General features: G+C 42.9%; 1 protein-coding gene across 12 annotated transcripts in view; it reads right to left on the reverse strand.

Annotated features, from left to right (window-relative positions):
• Nucleotides 1-3,939: 3,939 nt before the first annotated feature.
• Nucleotides 3,940-25,024, reverse strand: part of WNK1 (WNK lysine deficient protein kinase 1) — a 104,824-nt gene continuing 83,739 nt past the window's right edge. For 4 of the 12 annotated variants that reach the window (XM_055711642.1, XM_055711637.1, XM_055711645.1 and 1 more), the window contains 10 exons: nucleotides 23,763-23,846; nucleotides 19,246-19,332; nucleotides 18,566-18,635; nucleotides 16,983-17,062; nucleotides 15,775-16,433; nucleotides 14,609-14,811; nucleotides 12,476-12,670; nucleotides 11,118-11,210; nucleotides 5,415-5,602; nucleotides 3,940-5,098 (listed from right to left, as the gene is read on the reverse strand). In XM_055711642.1, coding sequence (XP_055567617.1) covers nucleotides 4,784-5,098; nucleotides 5,415-5,602; nucleotides 11,118-11,210; nucleotides 12,476-12,670; nucleotides 14,609-14,811; nucleotides 15,775-16,433; nucleotides 16,983-17,062; nucleotides 18,566-18,635; nucleotides 19,246-19,332; nucleotides 23,763-23,846 — 1,974 coding nt within the window. In that variant the 3' untranslated portion in view covers nucleotides 3,940-4,783. Of the gene's footprint in view, nucleotides 5,099-5,414; nucleotides 5,603-6,652; nucleotides 8,777-11,117; nucleotides 11,211-12,475; nucleotides 12,671-14,608; nucleotides 14,812-15,774; nucleotides 16,434-16,982; nucleotides 17,063-18,468; nucleotides 18,636-19,245; nucleotides 19,333-23,762; nucleotides 23,847-25,024 lie in introns of those variants that run through there. The other 8 variants (XM_055711643.1, XM_055711640.1, XM_055711639.1 and 5 more) reach the window with 7 other exon arrangements.

Raw genomic sequence — 25,024 nt, forward strand, 5'->3', positions numbered from 1 at the left:
CTTGGAGCTGTTCATGCCTCTATACCCTTCAAACCGTTACAGCTCAGTTCCTGCTTAACAAGCTCAAAGAAGTTAATGCATTCTGACTAGTTACAAGTAGGAAGCCAAAGAGACTTACCACTGGGTCTGTACAGCCTCACATTTGCCTTAAGACAGGTAAACAGAACTTCCAAGTGAGTTTTAAAGGTTAGAGCAAAGCAACAGCTGTTCGTTCTAGTAGGAAGGTCAAAGGAAGAATTCTTAGGTAGTATGTGGAAGATGCTTCCGTATCCATTTTGAGCAGCTCTGCTCTGGAAGGGGAGGAGCTCTCCTGGGCAGCTCTTCCTTCTCTCCCACCTGCAGCAAAGCGGGTCCGCTGCAGCTCCCGCTGCCTGGCAGGAACCTGGCACCACCACTGCAGGTTCCAGCTGGTGTCTGCTGACAGCGCTCTCCCTGGCAGGTGGTGGTTTCCGCTTCCCCAGGCATCGGGGCGGGGAGCCTGGCACCGCAACGCCTACCTGCAGTGCTGGAGACACAGAGGGTGACACCGCCTGACCGGGAGCCAGAGCTGGACCAGGAAAACGTCCACAAACTCTTTGGATTGGTCCAACCCTGAACTCAGTGTCAGACTTTAAACAGGACCTTGTCCCTGTACTTTGCCACCTCTGCTCTGTCCAGTCAAGTCTCTTAAAGCAGTCCAAGCGTAAATACCTTTGAAGGATTCAGCGTTAATTCCTGCTCCTCCTGCTTTACTTTCAGCACTTAATAGGTCTTTTTCCTTCAGCTGATCCTCTACTATCCACTTACCTCCTCAACAGTATAAAGAGCAAGGACTGACTTCAGTATGGAGAGATAGGACAAATTAACATTAACTGTAATAGATTACATCTAGAAAATAGTTTTGCATTTCACTGTGCTAGTTGCTGCCCGATTCAGTGCTGCTGTCAGAACAGCGCAGGGAAGAGGTACACACCGCGCCTCTGAGCCATGCACGCACTGCTGGAATCGCACACCTGTCAGGAGGGGAACGTGCAGCGCTCAGTCGCTGTATTCAAGGCCACTCTGAACTTCTACAGGGAAAAACTTAAGTCTCATATAAACACAACTGCATCAGCTTTCTTGACTCTGTGCAAACATTGCACCAATAGCCATGCCCCCTCCAAGAGAAGTCACCGCAACAAGCCTCTCTGGATCCATCCTTCTGAGAAGGGCAGTAAAACTTAGAGCTGGAGCTTCCCTGCCCCTCCCCCCAAGGCCTCGTGCAGCATGACTCACACCAGAAACTGTTCTTAAAATGGAAAAAAAATGCAGCAGCAATTAGTGTTTAGAAATGCCACAATTCCTGCAAGTCTGCAGTTGTTTGAGGATGACCCCATAAAATATACTGGTCCACTCCCACTCTTACCAGTATGGTTGCAGATTTGGGAATGGAATTCCTACCCTAGAGCTACACTAAAAAGTTTTTTTTCCCAGCACCGGTGCGCATCCCTGCTCCTTTCCACCCCGGGGAGGGGGGCAAGGGACCAGCAGGAGGAGAGTCGGACTCTCCTGTGCCCAGGAAGGGCGGCCCCAGCCCCTGCAGCACACCCTGCTCTGGCCTCGCTGCCCGCAGGGAGCGGAGAGCCACCACCAGTGCAGCCCCACCTGCGCTCGGCCCCGGAGAGCCGCCTTCTCCTCTCACATCTCTGCATGTTTCCCTGCTGCTTGGTAACTTCCCGACAGTCTCGGCCATGAAAGCAGTCGTACTGTACGATTCTCCTACGTACCACTTCTCCCTCCTGTCCCCCGAGGCCCCTCCTCTCAAAGATCTTTTCTATGAATTATTCTTTAAAGTACCATCTTCCAGCATATTCGAGTGAAAGGCCAGAGGCTCGTTACCGATCACTGCCTTTGAGAAGTTAAGGGTCTCATTAAAATGGGGTTTCTTGTACTTTCCTGTGATACAACTGGGAAGCTGGGTAACAGCAATCACTCCGGGAAGAGGACAGAGCTGATGGAACCTGCTGTTCAACAAGAAAACCCACAGCTCAACAAGAGCAGGTTTGGTTTATTTGAATGACTTCATTAAATATTCTACAAAGGTAACAAACGGCAGCACAAAGCGCAATCGTACTAGAAGCGCACGGCCTGGGTTTAGTGCAAAACATACAACTAACTATGGCCAGGGAAGCCCCAAGTTTCAATTCATTTTATTTTTTTATTTTTTTTATTTTTTTATTTTTTTACAGTGTACATTGTTAAATAATGTAAAGAAAACGCTTGAAATTCAGAAACAGATTTTATGTGGAAAAAGATACTCAAAGTGTAATATTAAACAAAATAATTTAACAGTTCAGTAGCATTAGTTTATTCCTCTAGACTTCAGTTATTCATCCACAGGAGGAGAGGGGAGGGGGAGGGGATATCAATGGTAAATAAAGCCAGTTCTTGCATAACATTAAGTGAAAAAACAACCTCAAACTTATTAGATCAAAATTAAATAACAATGTGCTGCATCCAGCCGACTGGTTCCCCCGTCAGGAACATTCCCCTTGTTTCATTACTGCCTCGGGTTTGTCACCGCTCCCGTTCCCAGAGCGCACCTCCCCCCTCGCACCGCACCGGGGTGCCTTCGGGAAACTTCCCTGCGTTCCCTGCTTCGCTCCAGCCACCGGGACCCCCGTTTTCTCCTTCCAGCACTCACGCACACCATGAGCCTTCTCTCTCCTTCTGTAGCTCCAGCCTGCACTTCAGTTACAAAGAATAAACTCCCCAACGTAAGGAACTCGGAGCCCAGCCACCCCAACGCTATAGCTGTCGCCCCTCAGGCGTCCATCTCCAGCCTGTACCTGCCCTTGCTGCCAAAACCGCTGTACAAAAAGTGACCAAAGAGGAACGGATCTTGCAGTTTCTTTGTAAAAAGAAAAAGTGACAACATACGCAAACAGAAAAACTCCCTGTTAAGGCTCCACAGGGGAAGAGCGCCCCTGGGGGGGGGGGAAATTCAGGCAAGTAACACCTCCGGGATGCGCCAGCCCCCAGGATACTGGTGCGCGACTCCCGAGCGCGAGGAAGCAGTGCTCTCTCCCCTCACTGCTTTTTGCAGCACTACGTAAATACTGGTTGGTATTGTTTTTAATTTGAAAGGGAAACCAGTATTTTTTAAATAGGAAAAGGGATAATGGCCAAAGCAGAAGGTACAGTACAGTTGCTAAGAGGTGACAGATAGTGACAGTCCTGGCACCAGCTTGAAATTTGTGAAGAGTCAACAAAATTGTAAATCCCCCAGCAAGACAGAGGAAGCTTCTCGATGCCGGCTGTTTCAAGTACATCCATTGCCGGCAATGGACGTTGCACCAGGACAGTATTCCTGGCTTAAATGGATTTTAACAAAAACAAAAACAAAAACAAATCAAACAAAAAAAAAAAAGGTAAGAAAAGCAATCCCAGCAGACCAGCCCATGCCAACGAGCAATGGCACCTCTCCCTCAAGTCACATCCTGACCAAACATCTTTACACTTCACAGGTGGAGTCAAACTGCATTTTAAGTTGCGCCTTTCCCAAAGACACACGTTCTCCCCATCCTCTCTCCATTTCCGATCCAGACCTCCTGCCTCCGTAGACACTACTGGTTAGTCTCGTTGTAGCTTCACCCGCGACCCTCCGTCCCACCCCCACCTGGCCCCTGTCACACCAGCAACTTCAGATCTGCCCACCTGGACAAGTTTCCCCAACACACAGAACGCTGGTCCAACCTGCTGCCTCAATGACTTCCCCCTCCTTACACCTACTCTAAACAGTAACGGTACCGCTAAATAACCGCGAACGTCCCAGTCGCTAGGTACAGATAACCCACCTCTGAACCTGCCCTCGCCTGCCCGGGGCTCTGCTGGGAAGATGATGCGAACTGCAGAAGCAATAGAAGTCCAAGGCACTAAAATATCCAGCAAGCATACTGGGAGAACAGACAAGTATTCAAGTACATTAATTTATACAATTTTACATTCACATTTATTTATCTAATACAATGAAAATACAAAGGAAAAAGTTAAAGTGTCTCCAATAAGTATAAGGATATAGCTAGCTTTTTTTCCCATTTTTTCTTTTTAACTTTTTTAACCCTCTATATTCCACTCATTTTTAAACTACTGTTGTCCAACAACATTTATATATCACAGTGTTTCCACATCAAAACTGATGGTAAGTACATGTCCGCAGGGAACTTTTAAATTTTTTTAAACAATTTAAATTGCTCTAATGCTGCAGTCAAAGCTGTTAATATCTTACTTAAAGCAGTAATGACCTATCAAGCACGGGCTGCACTGCAAGTCCATTCGTGTGCCCCATCATTTCGGAGCCAGATACAACTGACTGGGGAGAGGGAGAGGAGGGGGATTTGGACAGCTTTTCTCCTGGTCTTGGTTCTTCAGGGAGAGGTGAGAAGCGTACTAAAGCCTCATGCTAGGATTCAGCCCTCCCACCGCAACGCGTGTGGATTCAGCCTCAAACCAGAGAAAAATTTTACAGCAAGACTGCGTTAAACTGACCCCACGACTTCTCTTCACAGCTCTTGCTCCACACAAGAGCAGAACCCCTCGGTCAAAAGCACTGTCCCACCATAAGGATGCTGATCATCCTCCTCCCCCTTGAAAGTGTGTGGGGAAACTCCCCTTACAGAGAGCTGACAGCAATGGTTGGAAAAGAGAAATTCATTCCCAGTCTGGCAAGCTACCAGTTCATTGCAGCACTAAGAGTTGATACAGGGCCCCATCTCCCTCCCCACGTCCTGTCCCGAGGTCTAGCCAGCACGGTCTCCGAGCGCGGCTAAGTGGTCCGCAGGTTGGAGCCTGGAGGGTTGCTGATCGATTTTTGCAAATTGCTGATGTTGAAGCTTTGCAGAGAGGCGGCACCCACGGGCTGGAACTGGCCGAGCGGAGGCTGTGTCGGACCACCCGTCCCACTCCATGGAGCGGCAAAAGCTGCTGCTGGATAACCGTACTGCTGCGGAGGGCACATCGCCTTTGTGAAGGGACCTAAAGAGGTAGCTGATGCTGCAGAGATAGGCGTAGCACCCAGGGAAGATGTCATAGAGATACAGAGCTGACCCGGTGCCGAGAATTTTCTTGCCATGCCAGGGCCCTGAAAGAAAACCCAGCCCCCAAGAAAAGTTACACAGCTGTGCTTAAAAACCACAGGTTCACTCCCCCTCTGTCCACAAGCTGCTCCCAAGGGATATTTACAGGAACACACCTCATGGCCCTCTTTTAGCTATCCCCTTCCCCTCCCTGTACAGGATTGTACAGGTGAGACAATCCTGTACGTAAAAGGTAAGTAATTTTCTAGAGCAGTTGCCCAAGCTGCAGGGCAACTGCACCCCAGCTGTGATGGATACCCAGATGAGATGGCAGCGACACTGAAAGTTTCGTACCATCAGTGTTCACGGATTCCGCCTTACCTCATAGCTGCTATGTCCTTTGCCAACTTTCTTTCCAGACAGGTTCATGGCATCTCGGGCCCAGTTATCTACCAGCTTGTGCAGGTCATCTGTGAAAGTCCCTTTCCGGCTCGAGGCAATAGCAGGAGGCTGAGGCTGGGGCGCTTGGCTGTTCACTGTAGCCCCGACTGTATTAGTGCTGCTGGTCCCTACAAATAAAAAAACCAAGAATCAAAACTTCAGTTACAGATAACCTTTCCTCTAGTAGCTTTAATAATCATGGTAATGGTACATCAATAGAGAGCCAGTTAAATGCCATGCAGATTAATTCTAAGTTTCCTTCCAGGACAGACTGAAGTGGGAACTACAAGGACTCCTACAGGCATTTTCTCAGTTTAAGAGAATTTCACAGATACATTTACTTTTCAAGAAGCGCTGCAAGTAGTCAACTTAAGAGGGGAATGGTGGCAGCCTACAGGCCTTTGTAGAAGAAAAAGGAGATTAGATTTCAGCGCTGGATGACAGTACAGTCGCTGTCATTCTCTCATCCTACACCTTTTAACTAGCAGCAACCACTACTGGCACAGGTCAGTTCCACCTTGGAGGACACACGCTGGATGCTGGATAAGGAGCACTACAATCAGCATTGCCAGCTGCTCTGTAGCAAATTATCTCCACTTTGTAAAACGAAGATAAAAATTAACGGAGATTATGCAAAAAAGCCACAGCGAGAAACAGCAACTGTTGTTTCCAATAGCTGCCATACTTAGGTTCTTGAGGGTAACCAGATGGGACTGTCTTCATCCACCAAACAGCCAGGATCAGCAGAGGAAGTCTGCACTGCATTAAATTTTGCTTTTTGCCTCTGAAAGCATTTTTTTTGCCATTATGTTCAGATTTCTTAAGTCAGAAGAACAAGCATTTCAGATGCAAACCACCAATACGGCTTCAAGAAGGTAGAAATGAGAGTAGCTCCTTAGACACGCTTTGACAAGTTTTTCTGTTTACTGGGTTGACTGCACAAACACAAAAAGCCCTTCACATAAATACCATGATCCAGTTCTACTAGAAAGCTCACTGAACATTATCCTGTAGGGGGGGGGGGGGGGGGAATATCTAGAAGCTTTGTTTTGGACAGCCTCACTATCCCATTCACACTTATGAACAAGCAACTGCACTCAAATTTAGGTTTTGCAGAGGCAGACCTCATAACATACAACTTCTTTGCAATACTGCTGAAAATTCAGGGTATTTGATAACAGGAATCAAAGTACCCTCATCTACAGATGTGGAAGTGAGAATTAACCACTAGGGCAGACTTCTTCTGAAGGACATGGTAAGGGCAGAATAAATTTACATTTTTCAAATCCATTTAGTACCAAACAAAACAACAAAATCAGTATCTGGCAACAGCAGTGCTGTCCCTGCACTCCTTGTAAGGACACATCCTCACCTAATTTTTTCCTCAAAGTTCCTCAAACATTTCTACTTGCTCACTCTAAGAATGCAACTGGGAAATCCAAGAAAACCTGAGTTTATGGTAGACATTTCTGAAGAAAACTCATTAGAATTGGAGCATCAAAAAAGCCAGAAATGAAAATCATCTCTCTATTGCAAAGGCCAAAGGACGGAGTCGCTGTCTCTTGCCCGACAGCTGCTTCATCTGTTCCGCTTTCCCTGGCTATCAGCCACACTCCTTGCAACCACTGTATCAAAGAGCGAACTGGCTCCAAACCCCTGCAGGAATGTTTCATATTGAGGAGTGAATTAGGAAGGTGACATACTTACTATGCAGGACAAATAAGCAAAGTGTTACTGCCTCTGGTGGCGCTGAGGAGGGAAGGATACGCATCCCTCCCACCAGTTCCAGCTCAAGCATGGAAGTGGCTCCCGGTCCGGGTGCCCACAGGTGGGGCAGCAGTTGTTACGAGCAGGCAGGTGCATGCAACCGTACACGTGAAATAAACGAGTACGGCTCCCTGACCAGAGCGTGCAGCTGCAGCACAGATGAAGAGTAATATGAACACGCTAAGGTGGCAAGGAAAATCTACAGTGAAATAACAAGAACCTCAAGCATGCATCATGTGGAAAAGGCTCAAGATACAATTGTTTAATAAGAGCAATGATGTGAAAGGTGAAATTGAAGACAAATGAGGCAAAAGCAAGAAAGGGGTGCTCAGGAGAGCTGCCAAAACCAGTAATCATCACATTCCACCGTAAGGATTCATGCAGGGATCGACACACTTGCTCTCATCCTCTTCACGATGGCCACTATCTGCTTTGGATATTTCACATTTCCATTTTCATCAGTAAAGCACAATGGATCCTGGACCTATGCTAGAGAGCTTCCTCAGGCCACGGAAAAGAGAGAATCGATCAAGGTATGAAATATCGTTTAGGAAAGTTTAAGTGTTTCAAAAAGGACTGGACTGGCTCAGGGTGGGAACCTCAGGGAGGTTGCAAGAGCTTTGTCCACAAATATGATTTTGTTAGTGAGCTCTTATCTTGGATCACAGACAGACCAGCCTACACCACAACAGGGAGCTCTGCAATTACCAAAGCTCCCATGTAATGTCAATTTAAAAAAATTATTTCTCAGGAATTTCACGTTTTAGCTCCAACATAGTTACCACCTGCAGAAACTGCCATCCAGAAGAGTCTGAAAAGGAAGTGCTTCAACTTGTAGCATTCAATGGAAACAACCCCCCCACATTCCTGCTTGGTCACAGCAGCCGTCCCCAGTTCTGCTCTGACATGAAGGATCTGAAGTGAAACAGGCTTCTCTCTCTCCAGCCCGCTACCCGTAATGCCTTCATTCTGCCCTTTTATTCCCCTCCCCCCCCGCCCCATAAACCAGCAGTCAAAGACACCTGTAAAACAGTCTTGAGCAACATGAGCACACACAGGCTTTTCAAAACATCTCTCGCTTTGGGAGACACTGGAGATCTGACAGCTTGCTCTTAAAATGTCGAAGGAGTGTCCGCAATGGGATCCGGCACCGAGGTGCCAAGCCCCCTCAGATCTGTAAATGAACCAGCTGCTCAAAGGTCCAACTCTAGCACGTTACAGCGAGCAACTGACCTCGATGCTCAACTCGCTCTCGTTAGCGATGAGCCGAGTTCCACAGCGGAGGCGAGGTTCTGCCTGCCTCCACTCGCCTGCCAGAGCAATAGCCAAACTATTCGATATCCTAATGACTGAGCACACATTAGAGGGCATAACACAGACAGACAGATGCTGTGCTGGAGACAGAGTCAGGAAGGTAAGGCTTCAGTGACCAGAAAAAGCTGATGAATAACTTTACAATCAGGAATCGGAGATAACAGAAATAAGATAATTACTACAGAGCTGGTTGCAAGGACAGACTTTTTTCACCATCTTCCCTGAAGCACAAAGAGAGAGTAATTTGTTAAAGATAAGAGAAACAGTGAGAAATGTTTAGTATCAGGAAACGGTACAAAAAGCTTGGTGAGAAACAGAGGACACAGCATGGCAGGGCTCTTAGTCACTGCTAGGACACTCCAGGACAAACCCAAAGACTGCTCTGTGACAGTTTAACCAGTTGTACTTTCAGAAAGAGAAAAGGCCCAGCCTCCCACATTTCTTCTTCAGAATTTCCACGCCATAGTGAAGAATGTCAGGAGATATTACTGTCACAACTGGCTGTTATTGCAAAAGGAAAAGTACATCTTCCATTTTTGTCAGGACATAGGGAGCATTTTACACTATCAAAGTTCAAACAGTTTACAACAGGAGAGATGTATTCGATAGGTCAAGTGCTTTTAGTTTGTCACCTTATTTTCTCAATCCATGGAATAGTTCAGACATTCCCCGCCAAGCTGTACCACTCTGTTTCTCCAGCTGCACAGTTAAAAGCATCAATTACTGCACTGTTTCCTCAACGCCACTGGTTCTAACCCAGCGCCTTCTCCGGTTGTCACTCTCCACAACAGTCTGCAACAACATTTCAAGGACAAGACTCCAGGAAGCAAGCAACCTGCCGTAAGCCAAGTGCCAGGCCAAGCTGTGCCATGCCAAGGATTACCTGCTTTTACAGGACAGCTACAACACACTTGTCAAAAGGAATCCAGTTCCCCTAGCTCCAGTCCCATAAGCAAGAGGTATACATGCCAAAGTACTCTTAGCCAGATGATGGTCAATTTGCAGCAAGCCAAGGCCTTATAAGTAAATGATGCTCTCATATATTCAGTTCATTGTCGATTCTAGACACAGAATGGCTGTTCTTTATATTCCCTAGCCCCAAAAAGGACAGACAAGACTAAAGATTATCTCTAAGTTTGCTTTAGTAAGAATTTAACTGCTTCCAAGAAAGAAGCCATAATTCCTGAGACTGCAAATGTCCATTAGTGCATATCTGCACATTAATATACTAGCAAAAACATTTAAAGCTGCTCAATTTGAAAAATTAAATGCCATTAGCACTTATATTCCCCAAATCCAATGAAGTGAGATGGAGGTATCATTGCAAAACAGAACAGCCAGGCAAGAATTTCCCCTCCCTCCAACTCATTCCCTCTCCCAGAGGATGGAGCTGATTGCATTGCAGCTGTCTCTGCAGAAGGGCCAGGCCCAGTTCCCGCACACAACTCTCTGGCTCAGCTGAGCTATGGCCAACTGTAGTGAGACAGATGCTACAGATGTGTGGTACTGTCATGCAGTGCAGTGACTGAAGGTGTCTTTACAGCGCTTACAGCTTTCATGTATCAAAGACATTCCAGAGGGTGGGAAACAAATGTCAGGACATTTAAAGGGTCCAGCCTGCAGAAGCAGCATGGGAGATGTTGCAGCACTCCTAATAAAAAGCATCACATCAGCAGCCTCAGCTCAAGCGTATCATTACTTCAATCACATCAGAAGTTTGAGGCTCTCTCGTAAGTCTGGCCTAGCGTAAGTACAAACGAAAGGATTTTGACAAGAACTGCAAAGGTAACTCACGAGGGTTGAGAGAATGTCTAAAGATGTCTATCTACCACCTTTATAGCTATTTGTTGCACATTTAGTAGATCTCCAATTCACAGTATAAAATTCAAAAAGCGGGCCCATTAGTAGGTAAGGATCTTTTGAGTTTGCCTGAGAATATGATTTTAAAACCCTCAACACTTTATTCTTTAGCTATTGGCTAATGAACATACTGACTGCCTACATCAACGGTGGCATCAATGCTCTGCACCGTAACCAGCACTAGTGCTGAGAACATGCAATACCAAATCAAACCTGCGCAGCAAGCATATTGCTGGAGGAAGTGAGCGTACTCCCTCCCATCAGTTGCAGTAGCATCTAAAGGAGAAATTTGGAAAACAAAAGTCTTCCTCACTGTTCCACTAGAAAGACTACTTTTCTTCCAAGTCTCATGTTTAGTAACATATGCTGAAGCATAATTACTAAGGCAGGCCAAAAGAAAATGCTCTCCCCGGTTTCTATCATTTCACTGAACTGTCGTGAAGGTTTCCACCAAAAGCTTAAAGAAAATGAGTGCTTGTTATTATGAGTTTAAGAACAGAGAAACCTAACATGAGAACCCAAACTTCTAAAGGCGTGCTAAGAGCAGCTCAGCTGAGCCATGGGACTGGAGGGAATACAAGGTGGTAGATGAGAATGGGCTGCATGAAACAGATCCAAGCAGCAGAAAAAAAAAAAACAAAAACAAACAAACAAAAAGACGAAACAAAAAACAGACAAGGAAGGAGTAAAGGTGTTACACACAAAGAGCCAAGCAGGGCGTACTCAGAAATCGGGTCCTCCTGCCACCAGGCTTGAACGTCACTCTCTCAGATGCACAGTTAAACTTCGCACAGCCTGTGAGAAAACAAAAACGGGAAGAACAGAGAAAGGAGAGGAAGAGGGACAGAACACCACTACAAGATGTTAGAAACTTGAGGTTGGAAGGGTGAAATGCATTAACATGACACACAAGAATAAGCCTCAAAGTGTGGACCGAAGAGTATGTAGACAACATACGGAGTGAAGAGACTCCCTCTAACACCTCCAGACTTTAGGCCAAGTTTGCAGCGTTACTCTTCAGTACATAACCCAACAATAAGGTTGCAATCAAAATAAGAAAGCCAAATGCTGGCAAAACTACCCAATTATAAAACTGTACTGCACAACTCTAGATACAGGCAGATTATTCAAGAAGCTCCAAAATACTTTAAACAGTTCATTAAAAAAAACTGCATAGAAAATTCTTAAACATTTGTTCCCATTTTCTGTCTGTACTTCTCAAGTTTCAGCAAAATCATGCATCAGAGTTGATGCATTCAATCAGACTACGGCAAAATTTCTCAAAAAGTTGTTCAAGGGGGAAAAGAAAACCTAGAACAGCCAAATTCAGAGAAATAAAGGAATCCAGCTATCACCCCCTTAATGACTGGAAGCAAAGAAGTGCTCCCTATCAAATGATCACAGCTGTGTAAGTATCTGATTAAGATACTAACTAGTAACAAGCAATCCACAACCTGAGTAATGAGTAAATGAAAAATTGATTATTCCTACCTTTCCATCCTCCCACACTACCTGTTCCTTCCAAGGATAATTCTTTAACTCACAATTGCAGAGCAAGAGCCTTTTTGACCTTTTATTGTTAAAAATTCCATTGGCAGAAACAGCCAAAGCAGTCTGGAAGCCTAACAGACATTTCCTACCATTTCAATTATGTGTTAACATTGATCAAAGCTGGTCTGCCCCTTCCTTAGTCCCGCTTCACATTTCCAAACCCCCATTCTCACCTGCCTCCTCACCCTTTCAGCCAATACCTTTCCCCCAGCTCCGCAGAACACTGCTTGCCACACCATACTGCACTCTCTTGTATTCTCCTTGGTGCTTTCATCACAGCAGACAGGGCCATGCGCTATATGTTCATTACTTCAACAACCTCACGCTTCACTTATGTGAGAAGGAAGAAACCTCAGTTCAGAGAACACCCTTATCAGCCTCCGCACATAGGCTCGAGACTACCAATCTACTCCACACTGTGCATTAAAAATCAAGTGTCATCAAGTTGATTATTTGCTCATCAGTAACAAAAGCGCAAGACTCAACACTAATTCCACTTGAAGTCTTACCTTGGCCTGGTGCCGAAAGGCTTGGTACCGAAAGGGCACCATCACTGGTAAAGGCAGAGTAGAGATTTTCGCTGGAAGGTGAAGGTTTGAGGGGCTGTAACAAATGGTTCTGCCCAGTCTCTGGCACACTACCAGGAGGATGAAGTGTCTGCTGTGGGGGCAAGACTGACGGCGCACTCTGAGCTGACAGATTGCCTAAAAGAAGAAGGAAGGCAAAAAGCTGTTCAGTGTTTCCGTTCCCCAACCTCATTTTCAAAGCTTCTGTCATTGCTCCCAAGGGACAGGAGAAAAAACAGGAAGTTTGACTGGAACGTTTACTAGGGGGGGAAGTCACTACCAGGTAACTCAAATGATCAGTTTAGCTATCACACTAGTGATTCAGAAAAAAGTGCTGGGGGTGGGGATGTTACCAAAATGTCGGAATGAAGAACTTATCGACACCAATGTGATGTAGATAAGCAGACACTTCTTTATTAACGGCCGGGTGCGTGAGCGAGTCCTCTCACGATCAACGCACGCCAGGTCTCAAAATCAGATTCCATATATAGAACTTATTCATACATATTCATTAAATATTCATGCATAATCATAATGTTTCCCGTAAATCATTAACATACTCTCCTCCTATATCCGATTCTGCGCAGTAAAGCTTAGAAAGGTCTAGAAATGGGTCTGGGGTACGATTTGGGTAGGTGGTGTATGAGTCGGTGGTCGCGACCTCCCCCTGCCGGAATTACCTTTTACTAAAGTTCACAATTTCTTGGCAGGTAACCACAAGCTGTTCCAGTCGACTCTCCCCAGTTTCCATTAATCTCATACTCTGACATTTCAATACACCTCTACATACAGAAGACTGGTCAAATACAAAGAAACCTTTCAAACCCTAAAGTTACTACTTAAGTTTTAACAATGGTTCTAGCCCCTTCTTCTAGCCTTGGTACAGGATGTACAAAAGATCTCATAACAGCTTTTACTGTGCAACTATAAGTTTCATTTAAAATATTTCTTATCTTTCTATATTTTAAGTTTATAAAATGATTTTATAAAATCAATTAATCAATCAAATAAAGTCAATCAATCTTAACTTATTAACGAATCTATAACAGGGAGGGGACGATACCATCCTCTGGTCAAGCATGACAACCCAAGGAAGGGGGGAGGCGCCAAGGGGAGGGAACTACTCCTAGTTTCTGAGAAAGCAGTAAGACTATAAATATTCTTATTTACTTAAGTTTTAAGGCAACTCTGTGCTAGCTTACTGACACATAGCTCCCATACCATATAACTAATCAAAAGTGAGCAGCCAGTGTGACTGGACACAGAAAATACAGCATGACATGGAATTACCAAAGTGAACGTGCAGGTAGCAGTTAACAAGTTCGTCTGCTCGCAGTGCTGGCCCTCCAGTACTCTTTACTCAATGCTACAGGATGTGAGACATCTACAATTACCCAGCAAGCATCTGACATCCATGTCATTCAAAGTGTCAACAGTACTATTTATTTTTTAGTTCTGTTTATAATAAAAGTGGTTTTACTAAGACAGGAAGCCTTGACAATTGAAACTGTTTCTCAGTTTCTAAGCACCAAAAAACCTGCAACTCCATTTAAACAAACAAAACCAAAATCACTATTTGAACATCCATCAACTGTGACTAAGTTTCTGAAGTGTAAGGACTAGTAAGATCATGCTTCAGTGCTACTAAAGTAGAAAAAATATCTCTGAAGATGATTGACGTTATCAGCCCCATTCTTTAAAATCAGTTTCACGAGGCAACAAAAGCAATTTATCTTTTAAAAAAATAAACCAAAGTTTTCCTCCATACTGTAAACTTACGCTTTTTTTCCTGGTCAGAATTCTATAATTAATTGTCTAAAAAAATACAAATCACAACTCTAAAACTGCTCTTACAGAGCAACGTGACAGCATCTTTCAGTAGATCGCAAAAGTCACAAGCAAGACCACCAAACAGCAAAAGCAATTTCAATGATCTCGTAATCCGGGCAGCAGAGGAGTGGGGGAGAACACACATACCCCCTCCCAAAGACAAGACGGAGACACAGGCATAGATCTAAGAATGAGATATGGTACCTTGTCGGTTTCATCCACTCAAAAAATTGAAGAAAGTCTCACCTGATAGCTGAGGGCTTTTATTTCCCTGGGAGCTGCTACGACTGGACTTGCTGCTTTTTCCTTTAGTAGGTCGCCTCCTCCTCCCCGACAGGGGTGCAGCTGGGGGGATAATTACAGCAGGCGGCGCCTTTCCCAATTTCATGTATAGTGACTCAATCTCCTGCTTCTGGCGACTCTGCAGCTCCTGGATCTCTTTAAGGTGCCTAAGAAGGTACGAAGGAGTGTGATTTACCAAAATCCTATGTATATACATGCATGCATACAATCCCTCCCCTCCAGTCAAGCTCGCCCAGCTTCTTTGGTCAAATTCTCATTAACATTTAAGAAAGGAGGATACAAATCTTTTCCACAAATAACCACTGAACACATGGCAGAACACGTGCCATCTTCCACCGTGCACTAACCCTGGCTAGAATTCCAACACAAAGTTCCCAATGTTGTAATCATAAAACCCAGGGTAAATGGAAGTACAAACAAGAGCATACCCCTACTGTAGAAGATCAAATCATTCAGCTCTAAAATGCTACGGGAATAGCTAGATTATTCATTTTGAGATGTACGGCCTTGGAGACTTCTATATTTGTATTGCCTTAGGGGTGTGGTATTTTTTTCCAGAACACTTGCATACACAAGATTTTAAATTGCCAGCTACCCTAAAAAAAGTTCAACTTTCAGTATAAATAAATTAATAGGTCAGATTGCTTGACTTCCAAAATTTTTTTCTAAGTCAACAAGAATTCTTCAGGACAAGGGGAACCATTAGAAATGCCAGAAATGCATATTAGAAATGCAGTTGTGTGTTATTTTCAAATGAGACACCACTGTTCCCACTAAATACTAAGCTTCAGTGATATGCACAGGCTTCTATACATCTGCACTCTTACCCACATTACAGCAACCAATCTACATATAAACACACACAACAAGGTTACAGGTCAGAAAACTAAACTCAGCAAACCCGTATATACCTTTTTTGTTGTAATTGTGTACTACTTTCCCACTAAACCTTTCTCCCACATAAACACTGACAATGGGTCCTGACACTTAGCAAAGGCTGTCTTTTTAAAAGAAGTTTACTTTCGTTCTTTGTCAAAAGTACAGAAGAAATTCGTGTTAATCCCCTTATGCACATTTCATACGTGGCCACACAATGAAAAAAGCCTTACTTCTCCCGTAACCGACGGAGTTCCAATTTCAAGTCTTCATCTTCAATATCCGACTCGTTGTCACTGCTCATGTAGGAGGAGTTGAATGAGTTGCTAAGGCTCTGAACAGGGAGGCTGATCTTCGACCCCAGAAGCTGGAGCGAGTCTGGGCTCCCTGAGCCATCATCCAAATCCTTAGCCATCCCACTTAAGAAGGCAGCCTCTGGTTCAGAGGACGGACCATTCATGTGTGGGGACTGCCTTGACTCCAACTCTTTCTTCGGAGCTGCAGCTGAAGAAGCAACTTGTTCCAAGCCCACAGACAGAGGAAGAGTCATTGGCTCTTTCTCTGCACAGCTGACCTCGTCCTGAGTCTTTGACACTGAAAAGCGCCCCACTTGATCCGTTGTTGTTGTTACCTGAAAGCGCCCAACCTTAGTAGGCTGACCAACATCTACTGGCAACTGCAGCACTGGAACTGTCTGAGGAATGCCATCTACTGCATCCAAAGAAGAGTCAGCAATGGCCTCGCTTTTCCGACTGCCAACCTGCTTTACCAGTGTACTCTCTGGGCTACTGCCAGAAAGAGATGAAGAATCAGTGGAGGTGGTTTCAAATTGCACTGGCTTAGTTTCAGGTTTGTCACCCTCTTTTAGCACATCATCCACTGCCACGGATACCTAGAATAGAAATGTAATCATGCAGGCTTTCTTAGCTCTTCCTTAACATGATGCTTTTTTTTACCTTTGTAGTAAGATGCATCTGAGAGGGGAAAATAACTTGTTTCCTTGGTATCCCACAAAGCAAACTACTATTTCCCTCCAAGTAAACACATTGCCACACAAAGTAGTACTTTAAGCGATCTGGAGGATTAACTCCAAGAAACACAGCAGATTCAGGGGGGATTTCCTCCACAAACAGTTCATGACACAGCGAACATCCCAGCATTGTTAGCCCAAAAGCAACTAACATTAAGGACCAAAGCCAACGGCTACATAGCTGAGGCCTGACACGATGGAATGCTGTATTCACAATTCCAGACCTGCATAATCTAGTGCAATCTCTGCCCTGAATAAAAACAGCATCTGCACAAAGCACTGCATTCACAAGCTCAACACGGACATTTTCTTCCAACAGGAAAGCCCCCCATGAGGCTTGCTGAGCTGGGACTACACAGGAACTGCTCCAAGATCCTCTATCAACAACCAAATTAGTTTAACATCTCCTACCTGAAACCGTCCCATCTTAAGCACACCAGCTCCTGCTGTTGTAGCCATAGCACTGCTCTCTCCACCACATGATGCTGAAGCTAAGGAGAAGGAGATTAAGAAGAAAGTGAGCAATACATTTGAACTCCAACAATTTCTTTTTATCTACTTCAAACTCAGCTATCAGTTAACTCCTAGCAGGCCTTTGGATTCATGGAACCTGACCTCTTTTTTTCAACTGTACCATATAGACTATCAAAGAGCAATGTTAAAATGAAGTATTTTTGTATCAAGTTTCCCTCCATGGTATACTTGCTAAAAGCATACTTTCAGATAGCAGTAAAAAAGCACACCGATTTCAAACAGGGATGTGAAATAGCCAAAGGATAAAAACAGAACCAAAATTCATCTAAGAAAAAATTTATTCTAACTCAATACTCATATTGACTACCTAAGTTTCACACATGCTAGGGACGATTTACTAACAGAAAAATCTAAGTTGAAGAAATGTTACAAACCACATTTACTCAAAGCAGTCTCTCTGAAGCTTTCAGAGCTGGATTACTAGGTGTCAGCTCCTAATTTTGTTGCTGTATGCACTGGCGGTATAAGGTTACAAAGCTGAGAAATAATATTATATTTTTAAATCAGTTCTATTGGACAGCTTGCTGTGTGTATTAAACAACTTCCCAGTTTACTCTCACCTTCTAAACTTTAGCAGGCAAAACCCAACTGATTTCCTAGCACACAGATGAGTTCTACAGTATAGTTCACTAACAATATACCAAAATGGAAGTATTTTATTTTCCCACTGCTTTTATTAGCTTTTGACGGTTTGTCACCGAACTTCACAGGCACATGCAAGTTAAATAATGTTTACTAGATAGTTCAGAAATCATTTTAGTACCACAAACAATTTCTTTTAAAAAGAATGGAAGGGTTTTTTTTTTAAATTAAAATAACTAGGGGAAATACTAACAGGAAAGTCTCAGACTATTTTGCAAGTTGTGGGGTTCCCCCATCCCCCCAACAATTGAACTCATTTAGATCTGAACGTCATGAATCATTCAGACTTCAACTGTTGATCACCCAAGTCAACCTTCAGTTTTCTAAAGTAGCCAAGAAGGGAGCCTGATTTCCCTACTGCCTTTCTTAAATTTTTAGTAGTTTAACCTTCATTTATCCATTTAAATTGAAAGGAAACACTCTTACATTAGTAAGATGTATTCCTACATATAGAACACAGCGCAATGACACAAGATGAAAAGTCTTACTGTTGCTGCCAAGATCGTAGAAAACAGTTCCTTCAAAATCCTGAAGCTGTACCTCAGCTGCATACTGGAAATTCTTTGCAAGTCTTAATTTAGCATTTTGGAGAGCTTTACATCCTAAAGGAGTTACTGTAATATGCATATGTCATTCCCCTCCCCTGGTCTGCAGTGGAAAATTTCAGTCTAGTTACTAAGCACTAATACAATCCCTAAGGAATTGTCATTGTATGACTTACTAAAGAAAGGCTATATCCTTTGAAGTTGCTAGTCTGTTCGATGTTGGATTATATCGCCATGCTGAGAAACCATCTAAAATAATCGAGGCTGTCTTACCATCCTTCAGAGACTGCGGTGCTGAAGACACCAGCCCGGTAACCGTTGTAGATGCAACTGAGGGCACAGACTAAAGGTTCACAGGTGAAAACAAAACAAAATGAAAAGAATCAGTGGTTTGATTGAATGCCAACAAATCCACTATACTGCACAATACATAGCCTTTTATTTTCACCAGGGTCAAAGTATGACCGTGAGAAGACAAATGCAAGTTTTGAACCTCCAAAACAAGCATCATCACCAAGAGATTTTATACGCCTTACAACCCCCAAGGCTATCCCCATTTCGTATCAAAGTTTACTATTATAGTCTTTAAAAATTTCAGATCCACACTTTAAACATTCCCCTCTTAAATTAAGACTGACATACCACATACTGCTTGTTTAGTGCTCTTTCCCCTTATTCCATACTCACTTCTAGTTTGGTGACATCACCAGGAAAGCTGGATTAAGAACTAATACCCAAAGACATGATCTACTGCACCACACAGATTTTTCTTATTTTGGTTGACTCAGTCCCACAAACTGGAAGGTGACTTCATTTTTTTGGGAAAAAAAAAAAAAAAAAAAAAAAGCCTGAAGATTTGTGTAATGATATTTAAGGTAGCGACCTAAGAGCACAACCTTGAGAAAACACTGAAGTTTTTCATGACTACTAAACTGCCAACATTGCAAACATACACAGGCAGGAGCAGATGTCACTGGAACGGTCTCTGGACTAAGGGTTCTTCTCAGCTTAGCATCCAGATCTTCCAGTGGCTGTTGGGACTGAGAAAGGAAAGAGTAAACAGCTGTCCCAGCTCAGTAGAAATACATCACATTTGAGAAACAGCCAGATTTAATACTAAAATTTAAAGCAGCCAGTACAGCTCCCCTATTTCTACTAAGTTCTCTTCCTACATGTTTACGTTTAACATGTATAGCATAGTTAAGACTGGAAGCAAATTTAAGAAACATATTTGGTAAAAACCAGAAAAGAAGCATTAACTGGAACTTCTGTTTTTCCTGAAGTTAGCATGAAGTACAAATTTCCACTTAAGAACTGAGCAAAGATGCTGCAAGCCTCCAAATTCCACATTTTTTGTTTGGAGGATAATCCATAACACGAATGACCTCCATTATCTAAAATCTTGAAGAAAGTGAAGGGGGGGGGGGGGGGGGGGGGGGGGAGGGAATCACAGAAAAATTAAAAAAATATGCCTATAATTTCAAACGCAAACGTGGATAAAGCAAGACTGAGGATAACAATTTTTAAAACAACAATCAAACAAAACCCTCAAAGGAGCTATCTGGATGGACTGACTTGAAGAGGAAGAAGGGAGAGGGGCAGAATCTCTCACAAGTACGTTTATGACTTATATTTCAGCTGTTTGTGTTGGCATCTAAGACATTTTTCAAGCTTGGCCAATTGAATTGGGGAAAAGAAGAATTACCTAAAAATGTCTTATAGATAAGGAAAGTTCAGACTCACTCAAAATTATTAATTAGGGCCATACCCATAAGATATATATGGAAGAACAAACTTGGCAGATATCACTAAGTTGCAGTTCTGACCCTATGGAGTAGAAGTTTCCATCCAAACTTTAGCATCATTAATATTTTTACATCTTTTATATTAAAAAACTAGATCTGTTTTTAGAACTGAAGTTGAGGTCATGGCAACATAAAAACATTACCTTCCACCTTCAAGAAACTGAAAGTTAGAGGTACACAAGAGCATAAAGATGCTTTCAACAGGTTGCCAGGATGAAATTCTTCCCGAATTGTGGATTTCAAAACAACCAAAGCGCCTAACAATAAGGCCCATACCAAATCCATCCAAATTTAAAAAATAAAAAAGAAGCACAAGAAAATGCAGGCTTCTGTGACTACTTTTCAGAAATCCAAATTCTTAGCAGACAAGTGAGCTAATTCAATAATACTGTAAAATACAGGACATTTCACCTGAAATACTACGTAATTCTCATCACTTATGTTCACAGGAAGATATTTGATTCAAATAGACAAAGAGCTGAGATATCAGAACGATCAGGAAATAAAGATTTCCTTTTGGGACAAGGCTACCAAAATGAAGTTTGAAAATTAACCTAAATACCCTTTAAAAAGCCATTAAGGAATAAACAGAAAAGGTATTTAAGGAAGACATTGTCCAAAACTGGTTTTGAGATGACATGTACTTTGTCTGCAAATTAGGAGTCTGGTATTAAGGAAATTATTAAAAAAAAAGGTTGTGTAATGAGCTACTGACAGAAGCAACAAGGAAGGCAAGCCTATCTACTTTAAGACAAGCCAGTAATTTTCCAGGTAGTATTATGTGATAGCAGCAACTGCTCTTAATAGTCAATTAGATTTGATCCAGTTGGTCTCCTCCAATTTTGTCTGACTCCTAGACAGGCTTTAGAGTTCAAATGAGAGTTGAAATTAGGTAAGCTGTTTGCAAAGGACAAGAAGGAAAGGATTTGCGTTTATGCCTCTTCCATACCACAAATCCTGCCAGAAATACCTAAGACAGAGAAAGAAGCCTTCTGCAGTGGTCCAGTGGCTTGAGTCACATAAGTGGCTACAAGTGCTTTGAGTTTTGGGGAAAATGTTCTGAAATACTCAGTTCCAAGCAGTAACAATAAGAAGGACTATGAACTTAGGTGTGACTCATTTTAACCAGCTGCCTCCATATTCATTTGCTACCTGTGCATACAGTAAGATCACACCTAAGTATTAACAAGAAATTGTCTCCTCTTCAGCAAAATCATGCTTCAGAAGGAACTAGCTGAAAGGCATAAACCAGCTTCCGTCTCCAGAAGATGGGGGGGGAGTGTTACTTGATAAGACTACCATCTTACAGCTCTACTTCAGTCATTCAGCTTCTTGCTCATTTGGAGGCAGAAGATACCCATTTCCTGATGACTCACAGGGCAGGAATATGGCCCTCATTCAGCATGCTAGAAAGAAGCCACGTAAAACCAAATACAGCAGCACTCCTGACAGGTTTCAAGAGCCGTACATTCACTTTCATAGTTTTCTTACATAAAGAGCATGAACTTCTGCCTTTTCACAATGCACGATACTTTCCAAGTAGTGGGCTGATTCTTACTGCTTACAAAAGATTTAAACATGCTTTAATTAAAAAGAAGAGACAAACAAATAGTTCTGGACACAGAGGACATCTGCAAGGACTCCTTGATCAACACCACTGATTTACATTTGTTCCATCAGATGAAGACCACTGCGTTGGTAGAGAGCAAGGATAGACAGGATGAGATGTCAACTTTTGGCATGCCGTAACTTAGGTCCACTGGACTGCCTCCATTCTAATGCCCTGAACATACTCGATGCAAACGTAGGCTAAGAAAGATTCCTCAGAGACCACAAGATCACAACATTCACTGGGAGAACTGGAGAAACTGCTGAAGGCAGAGCTTCTGCATACAAAAGTACTGGAGGAAAAAAGCTGGAAAACCTAAAAACCCAGACTATTAATTTCATAACCAACATGAAACTACATGAAAGCAGCTGACATGCCCTGCTGCTCCACTCTACTCATGTCTTTAGAACTAGGCAGTATTATGGGTCTCACACTTGAAAAACTGAAATGGAAATACTATTCCAATGACATCTTTGAAGATTAGTACCCTAAAATACATGTAATTCAGTTTTTACAATTTCAGCTGTAGAACATGAGCCATGACAGCTTTTTAACCAAAAGTGCCTTAGCACAGTTTAAATGTGCAATTTTCTAACATTATTCCTTTGTATGACAGTCAGCTTAAATCCTTTCAGACGTAAGATCTCAACGATCTATTGTAAATCCCAAAAAAGGAACAGCTTGCAAAGAACTAAAGTGACCTTTAAAGTTTATTTTCAATTCCCTTCCACAGGTGAAACTTGAATTCAAGAGCTCCATTGCAAGACATGAGAGGGAGAACCTTAGGAGAGTGTCATGGAGAGGACTTCATCAAGGTTAGCTCAGTTTGCATTAAAATTCTCGGGGGTCCAAAAAACCAAAAAAGAAGTCAGGCCATAATGCCAGTAAGTACTGTACAAATTTTCATACTGTAGCTATTTTACTGGGATTGCTTTAAAATTATAGTTAAGACTTAAGTGAATAATTCTTTTCTATAAAAGGACAGACTCCAGGTGTAGGTTTTGGACACATACTCTAAGTCTATTCACTGTGGACTTAAGCCACAGGTAGAAGAGGTCAATACTGTAAGAAGCACATGCGCAGAGGAAACACTGGATTTCAGAAAAAATTACTGAGCCTTAAGCAGGCACCCCAATAAGGTACCCACCTGAATCACATCTTTACAGGTTTCAATATAAAACTGGTGTGAAAGCCATCTTTGTGCTTATTCACAAACTGCTTTCAAAAGTTGCACAATTCTACCTCATGGTCTCATGGGTTTGGTTCAGTTATTTTTTCAGCTTTTCTTTGCATATCTAAGTGCAATGTTCCCATGTTACATGTTATTACACACCATTCAGATGTTCCATAAAACAGCTTTGTCTTCATAAAGTTCTTTCAATTACAAGATATTTTTTCTGTTTTTTAAACAGAAATGAAAACTGATTTGTGTTTGTGGGTTTGAGCTGATTACCTGTCCCTTCACATACAAAATACTCAAGCTTACTATTGCATATAAGGACAGAATCAGAGCAAGGGAAGCCACGGTTACATCTCAACTCATGTTTATGATCAGGAGCTTCAAGTACCTTTTGCAAATCTGAAAGCCTAGTGAAATCAGAATGTAGTAATAATCACAAAAAAACAAAATAGGAATTTTCAAAGCCAGCAAATTTGCATTTTCTTCAGCACTGAACTACAGTATATACTGCTTTCTTAATGAGCTATAATTTTGCCTCTATACGCTTTTTCAAGAAGAAAACAGGTCCAAGTTTTATGCACACACTCACCCGTGTTATGTTTTAAAAAAACCTCTAATGTTCAGGTTAACACACCGAAGAACCCCAGGCCTGATTAATTGTTCCTGTACTTCAGACACCGAGTACAACATCCCAAAGGACAAGCTACATAGCCTGTGCTGAAGTGACTCTGGCTACTGCTACAGTTACACAAAAGGGGTTACTCAGTCAAAAGAAAAGAAAACCAAAGACATTAATAACATGCAATGGAGAGTTTAATCGAAACATGCTCTTTGAAAGGAAAAGCAGCAGATAAAACCTGCCAAGTCATGTAGCACCTGAGTTAGTGAAGGTCCTGGAAAAGGTGGCAGTGGCTCACTGGATGGAGTGCCAGCCGGAAGTTCAGAACCTATTGGTAGCACCTATGGATAACGAAGAGGAAATGCGAGTCCATCAGACATGGAACAACAGAAGGATCAGATACCAAGCTACAGTCAGTCACATCATATAACAGAAGCCTCAACATTTTTTTCTGTAGAGACTTCCTTCCTGGGGAGTTAGCATAGAGTCTGTAGGGATTTTTGCAACAAAGCTGGGGGAAGTTGTTTTGTTTGCTTCTGGTTTATTTTTTAATCCAGATTAAACTGGAAATTGTTGCTGTTTGAAGATAAACAAGCTTCTGCATCCAGGAGCAAAGCATCTTGGGGGTATTATTTTCAAGTCTGCAAGAAATGCTACAGTAGTTCTTCCAAAAATCAATTAAGTTTCCAAGAAGCTTAATTTATAAAAGGGTGCAAGAATGCACTCAATCTCCTTACAACAGATCTATGTTAACTGCCCATTAGCAACAGCAAGCTACGTGCTTCTGGCAAATTGTTTCAAGCAACTTGACTTGATAACACGAACTGTCGTGCCCAAGGATGTCTCCCACTCGTTGAGAAGCAGATTTATAGGCCTCTCACACCAATCTCTTCATCCATCACTTTTTTTTTTAACCTGAAGGGTGTTGATGACCCACAGAAGACGACTAGGCCATGCAACTGAGTAGGGGGAAGTCATCCAGGTTATGTGGAAGAGGTTAGAGAGACTGGAAAGGTTAGAAGGAGGCATCAAAGCCTCCCTGCCAGATCAGATAGCACATTCCAGTTAGTTACTTCCATTGTTAGGGAAGGGGGAAGTCCTAGGAATTAAGCCATCCATTACACAACTCACAATTCTTATTCTCAGCTGTAATCTTGAGGCTTGATAGCGACTGAAGTTTGAGAAACACATGATAGCCTTACAAGTTACAGGGTCAGTCAGCTGGCTTCCCTTGTATGACAGTAAGCTGTGCTGGATATGGATAATTGGCCCAGTCTGCTCTGGTCCTCGACAAGCAGAACCAGTTCCAGCTTGCAGTCACATTACCACAGCTTAACTAATGGTTCAAACTGCAGGAACAGCTGCCCGGGGAAGGCACACTCCATAGTTATCTATCCTCCCAAAAATGTTTCAGCAGGAACTGTGCCAAGCTGCATTACCTCAGCTTTTTTGTGCACTAGGAACATACATATGGACATCACCTCTTCCGAGGCATGATGAATTTTTAAGCTGTGGTAAG

Source organism: Falco cherrug, chromosome 5 (genome assembly GCF_023634085.1).
Source record: "Falco cherrug isolate bFalChe1 chromosome 5, bFalChe1.pri, whole genome shotgun sequence".
Lineage (NCBI taxonomy): Eukaryota > Metazoa > Chordata > Aves > Falconiformes > Falconidae > Falco > Falco cherrug.